At 38.5% G+C, this 9,758-nt stretch overlaps 1 protein-coding gene across 1 annotated transcript; it reads right to left on the bottom strand.

Annotated features, from left to right (window-relative positions):
• Positions 1-1,086: 1,086 nt before the first annotated feature.
• endou2 (endonuclease, polyU-specific 2) lies at positions 1,087-7,496 on the bottom strand. The gene is made up of 7 exons (XM_084373562.1): positions 7,311-7,496; positions 6,528-6,703; positions 5,080-5,191; positions 4,238-4,359; positions 3,588-3,700; positions 3,200-3,353; positions 1,087-1,450 (listed from the first exon to the last, which is right to left on the bottom strand). The coding sequence occupies exons 2-7, from the start codon at positions 6,627-6,629 to the stop codon at positions 1,196-1,198; spliced, it is 858 nt and encodes a 285-aa protein (XP_084229688.1). The 5' UTR covers positions 6,630-6,703; positions 7,311-7,496; the 3' UTR covers positions 1,087-1,195.
• Positions 7,497-9,758: the final 2,262 nt, after the last annotated feature.

Below are 9,758 nucleotides of genomic sequence, written 5' to 3'. Positions count from 1 at the left end.
AAACGTTTCCAGTTTCTTCTTCGTTCTTGCTAACTTGACCCACGTCTTGCTCACCAAGTGATTGACGTCATTGGCCACAACAAACCCTCTACCGCCCCCATATGGACCAAAGTGAAACAGCATGGACATTAAAAGTAAAACATTATGAGAAAAGAAGTCATAAATATGAGATAGAAAGTTATAATTACGACATAAAAGTCATAAATATGATATAAAGTCATATTAGAAAGGTTATTATTAGATTTAAAAGAAATTCAAGATTAAAAATCACAATTATGAGAAACAAAAATCATCAGTCAACATTTATCTAATAAGTTAGAGTTTTTATATCAGAATGTCGACTCAGAATTTTAATATCTACAAAATCAATGACTCAGATGTTAAACTTAACTTATAACTGAATAAACAAGCTGTTCTCAGGGGAAATTAAGCTTCCCAGAACACTGTTTGAAGCTAGAAAGGTGGCAGGGTTCGCCACATATAAACAAAGTAAAACAGTATGAAATTGTGTTGTCCTTTAAGGTCAGGTAGTTTATTCAGATTTATTCAGTCATGAAAACAAAGAGAGTATGTTTATTTAGTTTGCTGAGGAAAAAAAAAAGATTTTTCTCTTCTGATTAAAATGTCTTCCCCAAAACTACATAGTGCACCTTTAACTCATAATTAAGTCTTTCTTTCTTATAATTATGACTTACCAAGGGAATATTAATTTTTTTATCAAGGCTACGTTTTCATCTATTTTGTAATTTCTTTGACTGGCAGAAAAAAGGACAAAATTAACTAGGAAACTTACAATACTGAGAAGAAGTTAGCCATCATCCGTTCTATCAGCGTATACTTTACTGTCCTATGGGAACGTAAATGTTATATGCATATTTCTTGGAACAAATATCTGGTTCTTGACTTGAAAACAACTGTGAACCCCATCAACAAACACAAAGCTGTAGATACATAAATGCCAATTAACTTTTTTGAAGCCTATTGTCTTTGTATCTGATGTGACGTATATATGACTCTATATATTCTGTCAGAATAGGCATAATTATGGACAAAAAAACAAAAACAAATGCAACTGGGTCTTGTAAGGCTTTATTGTATCTTTATCTAAAATAAAAAGACAACAACAATACCTGTGACACTTTGTATGCAAGTTCAAGAGTTGGAGAAGTTCCATCTCAAACTGATCTCGTCGAGTTTACTGAGGCTTCTGGTACTTCATGAGCACAGGGTAAGTGGTGCCTATGTGCTTTTGGTTGTAGTGGTGGCAAACAATCTCCACATCGTAGAAACTGAACTGGACTTTGACACGCTCGTTGGGCGAGCTGAGGAAACAGAGGGTGTAGAGGGCGAACTCGAACTCGGGACTGACGCCGATGAAGATGCTGCCCTTGGGCTTTATGCCATTCTTCCAGCTGAACTGTAGTGCCAGGATGTGTTTGTTCTCGTCGGGCTGCGGTGAGAGATAGAGGGGAAAAAAAATGAGTGAAGAGGATGGAGAGGGATTAGGAAGTGTGACACAAGCATCACCAGTGGGCTCGTTGTCATCAGGCTGAGGACAAGAGACAGAAACTAAAGGAAGACAGTGTGCAAGATGTGAGACTGAAATAAACTCATGTTGTTTGATGTGTCTGCATGTTATTATGATAAAAGAAAATACTTTTTTAGAAGATTGTGATGACTTTGTATCTCATAATTTAAGTTTCTCACAACAATGCACTAGTAAGTCAAAATCATTGACTTATTTCATCATTTTTATATACTAGCTCGTAATATTGACTTATCTCAAGATTTTTTACTACAAGTCAAGATCATCAACTTAACTTATCTTCATTTTATTTAGTATTTCATAATTTTAACTTAAGATCTTATAATTTTGACATCTTACCTCAATATCTTTGAGAATCTTTGATTTATGTACTTTTTTGACTTGCTGTCTTGTACTTTTTACTATCTCACAATTGTTTTATCCATTAATCTACTTCAATCTCATAATCTTTAATAAGATTCTTATAATTCTAATATATGACACAAGATAATATACAACAATAAGTCAATCGTTGACTAATAATTTGATTTAGTATCTCATAATTCTTCCTTGGACATAATTTACAGTTTTATCTCAGAATTTTGACTTTTAATAGCATAACTTTTACTTCATAAGCCAAAATCTTTGACTTACCCGAAATATTGACTGTCTCAAACATTTAACTTACTATGTTATAATTTTTTCTTACTTTATAATTCAAAATCTTTGACTTTTCTCATAATGTTGACATTTTATTTCTTAAAGCTAATGTAAGCGTTGTCGTAGTGTTAGCTAACTTCCTGTCCATTTTGGGTTAGCAATCCCGTCTCCATGTGAAAGTGCAGGACCGCCTCTTTCCTGATTGGATTAAGTGGGCAAGGATACCAGAAAACAGAGTGTGGAGAAGGAGAGACATGGATCACTGACCAAACACTCTTTAACAGGGATTACAGTAGGAATACAGAGCTGCTCAATACCGACTTAGTCAGTCAAACGTTGGCTTATCATTCATATCTTTCTGTTTATCATCCGTAAACTTTCATCCACTTTCTTGTCAGATTGCCCTAATGGTCAACTGATGGTCAACCATTAGCTGACCATAATCGTGTCCCTTGGGTCCAATGTACCAACACTAAATACTGACTTTTAGAGACTGCATGTAGGGGATATGAAAATGAGACTCCTTTCTCCTTAGTTCCAGGGATAGACCTGGCTACATAAGCTACAGCTACCTTAAAAATGTGTGCAGAGATCATAAAACGTTTCTTTTCATTAGTTTACTAAACATTAATGCCTTTATCTCAACGTGGGCACGACCAGCAAGTTAATTTCCCAGAACATGAGCTGTGGTTTGGAGAGACAGAATACAGAGAGCTGCTCAAAGGGCAAGAGGGCAAACTCGGTCATAGCAGGATGTGAGGTTTCTCGTCAGTGTGCAATAATGATGCTGAGAGCACAGCTTCAGAGAGTGCGAGTCAATTTGGGGAGACAGATGAGAGATTTGTCAAAGATATGGTCATGAATGTGTGATTGGGACATTTTATATGGTGGCTGTTGAAAGAAACAGAGGAGATGGAGGTGAATAGATGTTTAAATACCTGAAAAATACAAAAATATTCATCCCATCTTATAAAACATTAAAGATAATAGTCATTTAAACACATAACGTGGTACCTGGGGTGAATGTGCATTGACGCTGTAGCCTTTGTAATCGATGTGTCCAAGCTTTTCCTGTAAGTAGAGCTGGATCCAGTTGTGAAAGCCGATGACGATCCGCCTTCCTCTCGTCTCTCCGACGAACACGTGTTCAAACCCTGAAGAGTCCGGCCTGGTGGTGGGGACAGAGACGTGCCCTCTTGTTATCAACAGTTAAAATGATCAGAGTCGTGTGCAATGTGAACAAAACATAGTGTTCAGTGGTTGCTGCCATTCTGAACGTGCTAAAAATATCTTCTGTTTAGTTTTTTTATCACAGTGGTGCTGGTTGGATGTGCCAGTTTCTCAGAGGGAGACGGTTACCATCGTAGTGCCAGATTCCACTGCGCCTCCCAAATCCACCCACCTGCTGGATCCTCTCCTCGCGTAGAGTTCAAACCAGATCCTGTACAGCTGCTCCTTGAATTTTGTATCATCTGCTGGAGAGAGGTTCTTCTCTACCAGGTATTTATGAGCTATCTGCAAAACAACAAGAATTTCCTTTTATTGACATGTTTAGCCACTCTGGCAGCGTGGGGGCAGAAATACCACTCAGGCTTCGCACATCGGTCCACATTGAAATGTCTCAACAAATATGTGTTTGACTGGCATAAAAGACGTTCATTGTCCCCAGAAGATGCCTCCTAATGACTTAGTGATCCAGTAACTTTACCTCTAGTGCCACCAGCAAGTCAAAAATGTCACTCATGCTTTGAAATATCGTGTTATCGTGTTATTATACAACCTCAAAGAGCCGTTAGCATGGTTGTAGGCTCAATGCTGAATTGGGATCAGTGGTCCAATCTACTATCATGTGACCAACTGAGGAGAAAAACTGGTTTGGGATCTGCATTCTTGCTCAGCAGTTGTTGCTATGAAGCATTTTCTTTTTTTGGCACTGATGCTACGACCAGATGGGTTTTCATGGTTGCAGCTACAGATATGTTCCCATGAATTCTTCAGTGGAAATGAGCTTTTATGAGCCACAGTGAGAGGGGGAAGGTCCCCCACAGGTACCTTCATAGTGGGAGTCTTAATGATGGAGTCCAGGAACTTGTGGTTCTCCGCCACCTCCTCGGGGGTCACGATTTCTGGCTCACCGGTGTCACTCTCATAGTTATCCAGCAGGGAGATAAAGGCTGCGGACACAAACATAAATGCTCTTCAAAAAGTAAAAAAAACATGCAATATGTTGAAGTACTGTAAAGACAGAAAGAGTCCTAAAACTGAGATTTGTATGTTTACACGGATACATGAACAATTCCCTCCAGCAGGCAGGTCATGGTGAAGCAGAGACTATAGATAGCAAGAAGGGAGGGATCCTCCTTTTTCAATGGGACAGCAGCCTCAGGCTGAACTCTGAATAGCAACTATTACATAACATAACTCCCTATACAGCTTTCTCCTACAACAGGAGTCTGTGAAAACATCACTAGACAGAAATCGCTGGAGGGAAACGTGCTCCAGCAGTTATCATGCGGAGGAAGATGTGAAGGAGAAGCCAAGTGGTTGTAGAGGAGCATCTTTGTGCACCCAGCTCAGTGAACTCTGCCTGCTATGTGCTTATGCAACACGCCACTGTTCGTCATAAGGAGATTATGAGTCGATGAACTAGCTTTACTCTGAAGGGAGGTGAAGGGGAGGGTAGATGAACTAGCAAACGGCGCGGTGGGATGTGTGAAGAGATTGCGTCAGTTCAAACACTTCTGACAGGGCAGTTGTGTGAGACGCAGTAACGAGCTGCAGATCCAGACAATCTGGCTGTGGGCGTCACTATCATGGAGAAAAGCCGACTCACTCTCACCTAAAACCCAGTCAGATGATGGTGATTTTTCAGCTTCTGTGCGCTTTGCACTTACCCAAAAAAGTCTCCTTTTTGAAAATGTTCTCATCCACATATGTGAACAGAGGATATCCCGCTCCATCATTGTTGTCATCATTGTTGGTGGGCATGCTGTCTCCAGCTTTGCCCTGCAGCAGGACGACAAACACAAAAACTTTAACATTTGATTTTTACTTTCGCTCACTGCTTTTTGTTTTCCCATAAATATCTTAATACGCTGTCTGACTTCCCCATTTGAATGCAGTGCCAGAGGACACACTCTTATGAAGGACGTCTGAGGTGAAAACAGGAGGCTTGGATGGAATGTAACTTGTATTTAAAAAAGTACTTAAGTACAATTTTGAGGTACTGTAATTGTACTTTACTTGAGTATTTATATTTTTTACTACTTCTGCTAATACTTCCACCTCACTACATTTTGCAAGCAAATATTGTACTTCTTACTCCACTACATTTATGTAATAATAATAATAATAATAATAATATCTTTATTAATATAGCATCCTTCATGCAAAGAGGCGCCCAAACTGCTTAACAAAGACAGAATGAAATAATAAACAATAATAAATAAGAAAAAATAGCAGTTTAGATTAGATTACTTTAGTTACTAGTTACTTTACAGATTTTATGCTGCATCTGAGCCAAAGTGGTGAATTTTTAATACATTTATTTTATCAGCAATCAGATGAAAACAGCACTGATTACATTAATCAGAAAAAAAAGCTGAATAATGGATCTGATAATCAGTCAAACCCATAGTATAAGGTATAGGCTTGGGGAGAAATGAACATATGTAATGGGATTACATAATTAGGATATAAAAAAATTTAATTAGATTACACATACATTTAGTACAAAAGGGGATTACTATCAGGGTTACAATTTTAAAATAGTGGAAGGTAATCAAGTTACATTACTTTAATATTGGGATTTTTGGATTAAGAGACTGGCTAAAACTTTTTGATGGGTAATCAGTAACTGTATCCGAATACATTTTCCCAACCCTAGTTATATACATACATGTAAATATATATATATTTACTTTTGCTTGTCATACTTGAGTACATTTGTACAAGTCAGATTGAATTTTATAAGACATGTTAACCATTTCTAGCATTTATGAAAACGATGAAACTGTTTACTCTGCAGTAATAGATTACAAATTACAATGTGATTTGCGATAGAAACCCATAACTTACCTCTATTTTTTTTTTTTGCACATGTATGTATACAGATGTTTCCATGTTGATCTATTTTCCTGTTTGATTATGTACATTTAAAAACAAGTATATTACATTTTCATTTAATTTTATTCATTTCTATTTTTCATTTTGCCCTTTTGTATGCTTATACACATTTTACATTCAGCCTCTTAATGTCTCACACTGAGTGCTATGGGTCTATAAAATCTTAAATCACAGATGACCAGTGTAGATGTGTTTAAGGGGTCTGTGTGTGGATCACCTGCAGAGAGATCTTGTAGTCCACTCCAGGTTTGAGTCTGTTGACGTCGTTGTCCCACAGCTCCTGCACCATGGCAGACAGCTCCCTGTCACTCTCAATCATGATGCGACTGCTCGGCTGTGTTCTTGGTCCCGCGGTAGATGAGCCGTGGATGGTTTTGGCCTCGGTGTGTGTCTCTGACGGGAGAGGAGGAGCAGTTAATAAAGCTTTTTTATTAGGGCCCCTCAGCTGGTGCGACCTGCCTGGGGAGATAAGCCTCGCAGAATGAGTTATTTCATCTTTTGAAACCCATTTTTATAGACTTGCTCTTATGTGTGCTTGTCTTTTTTTTATTGCTTTAGGCTCTTATTCTCTCTATTTGTATGTTTTTTTATCTTATGTGATGTCTTTACTTGAACTTCTGTTGTCACACTGCCTTTCTGAGTATCCTGCTTTTGCTTTTATACGTCAAAGCATTTTGTTTACTCTGTTTTAAAGGTGCTATATAGATAGTTATATATATATATATAAGTAAATATTTTTCACATAATCACAAAAAAGTGGTTCACGATGTCGTCATGACGTTGATGTAGGCCTGCGATAATCGTCAGGATTGTAAAAAATAACAGAGCTTATCCGTTCGACTCAACACCGCATTCCTCAAAAACATGGCTGACAGCGGATCGCACATCCATGACACTGTGCTCAGGATACTTCATCATCATCATCACCATCAACCATCAACCATCCAAGCCCCAACAGACCTGCATCCCATCAGCCACCACATCAGAAAACCCCACTTACCTTTTCCCCGGTTGCGGTTGAAGCGACAAGTGATTCGAGGTGTTAGTGAAGCTCCTCAGTGTCGGACAGGTGCTGCTGCCGGTGGCTTCCTGTGTTTGTGACAGCAGGTGTCTTTACGGGCATAGTAACAGTAGTTCAGTCAGTCTGTCGGTCAGTGTATGGAGAAAGACAGGCAGGGGCTGGTGGGGGGCGCCGAACAGAGGGCAGGACAGGAGAGAGGGGCCATTTTAAAAGGTTATCCCCCGTCAGCAACTCTAGCCAAAGGGATTACACCATGTTGTCGTCTCTTTTCAATCTCAGGCTAAAACGTGGGCTCTTTGTTTCTTTAGTACTTCATTGTTTCTCTGTCTGTCACAGCATAACCTCTGGATTACAGGGTAAATATGGGTCACGTTTCAGGTAACAAGGTGTAGTAGAGGCTCAGAGAATAGGCTACTTAAAACACCACAGAGAGAAAACATTCAAACAGAAAATACTTAACGTTGGTTTGGTAATACTTCTCATTTTATTCTGAATGATTTCAACTCTTAAGACTAAATGTTTGAGTGAAACAGGGAAAAAATTAAAGGTGTGTTATGTAGTTAAGAGAAAGATCTTCACTGACTGACTTTTTATACCTAAACAAACTAAATAAACAACCTCTTTTCATGTTTTCATGACCGAGCAAGTTGAATAAAGATACCGACCTTAAAGGTCAACACAGTTTCATGCTGTTTTACTTTGTTTATACGTGGCGGACCCTGCCACCTTTGTAGCGTCAGAGAGTGTTCTGGAGACCTTGTTTTCCTCTGAGAACAGCTTGTTTATTCAGTTATGGAAAAAAAAAAAATCTTTCTGAGTTTGTATCAGTACGTCTTCACCAAAACGACACGGTTCCCCTTTAAAAAACCTCATCACAACCGCTGTGAAAAGAGTCGTGACATCGCTGATCAAAACCAAATTTTAAAAAAAATCAGGTTTGACACAGACCACAGGCTACATTAGGCTATTTTATGAGAATTTAGGTAATTACTTTTGAAACAAATAACATTTTAAATCAGTTTTATCTACTCATACATGACCTTTTTCCCCGCTTTTACTTTTTTGTGTTGTTTTTTGTGTTTTTTCTATGAATGTGGCGTTAAAGCACACAAACCTACTTTATTTTTTGAAACCCTGGTTTTGTAAGTCTCATGACCACAGTGCTGCCGTTTTGCTCCAGTTTGGTTTCAGTTGAACATCCTGTTGCTCGTAGCAACCACCACTGGCACAGCCTCACAGCCGTTAAACTGTTACAGCCACCATTTTGTCTGATCTGTGACCGACCACATACTGACAGACACATTTTATCTTCTGTCCTGTAGGTTTGATGCCACTTTTATTACAGCTGTTTTGTGATTGTTGATTTAGGGATTTACGCCTGGTTGAATTTAGTTAATTTTTTAAATATGAAAGTGGTTAGTAGGGTAGATTTTAGCTGTGTGGAGCTAACCGTTAGCTGCCGTGTACTTTGTCTTTTACTCTTGTGGACTAAATGTGCATGTTTACTGGATTAAACAATTTGCTGTACTTCCTATGAGGACTTGATGTTGATCTTTCATTGGTGATGATTTACTCCTTCCTGACCTAAAAGCACAATGCAGCCTAATTCATTTTTCTGTGGATCATGTATTTGATCATGTGTGTGTGTCCTGTGTATCTGTCCACAGTTAATTTCACATACGACTGGACCCATCACCCTCACAATCTTTGAAAAACCTGTTACCGACTGTTGACTCTTAACCGAAGAGCAAATGATCAACAGCTGCTTCAGCTTCAGGTCAAATGAATGCAACAGACAAGAAGTTAGGTGGGAACATTTATTTTTGAGGAACAGTATGCTGAATGTAATTTAACAGGATTCTGCAGGTCGGTCATGTGTTCAAACTTTTTTTTTCCACATGAGACATGTAGTGACAGGAAAAGTGAATCCATGTGCATTTCAAGACTGAACCAAGAGATTGACTTTTTTTTTTTTCACCATTCCAGACCAAAATAAACTCTGAAAATAGTCTGTACATTTTAAAGTAGTGAGGAGCAAAAATCATTCAACGCTGGAAAAAACAGATCTGATGTTCGAGCTTGATTTCAAACAGAAGCGCTCGCGTGAATTAATCTCCGTTCTGGTAAAATGTGTAAAAAGAAAATAAATTAATAATACAAAATACTTTTCGTATCTATACACACTATCGAGATTCCCGCGGCCTCTTTGACACCTGTGTTTGGCAACATTTTAAATAAATGTTGTACAAAGGAGGATGTGAATGATTCCTACATGTCTTGGCTGCTTACCAAGTGAGGATTTTCCTTTCTCACATGACAGTCCCTCAATGACTGTCCACGTACACACACACACACACACACATATTATCACAATCCCAGTAAACCCATCAGAGGAATATTCACTGCAGTCCACTATTACATTCTGTA

The sequence above is a fragment of the Pagrus pagrus genome, assembly GCF_965226575.1.
Source record: "Pagrus pagrus genome assembly, chromosome: 14".
Taxonomy (NCBI): domain Eukaryota; kingdom Metazoa; phylum Chordata; class Actinopteri; order Spariformes; family Sparidae; genus Pagrus; species Pagrus pagrus.
This window is presented reverse-complemented; position numbering and strand designations above follow the sequence as displayed.

What these genes read in the sequence shown, in the direction of transcription:
- endou2 (XM_084373562.1), bottom strand. Translation starts at nt 6,629, where the DNA reads ATGATTGAGAGTGACAGGGAGCTGTCTGCCATGGTGCAGGAGCTGTGG. An exon ending in ACTACAAGATCTCTCTGCAG is followed by an intron (nt 5,192 to 6,527) that starts GTGATCCACACA and finishes GTCCTGCTGCAG; the next exon opens with GGCAAAGCTGGAGACAGCAT. An exon ending in TCAATGCACATTCACCCCAG is followed by an intron (nt 1,451 to 3,199) that starts GTACCACGTTAT and finishes CTCTCACCGCAG; the next exon opens with CCCGACGAGAACAAACACAT.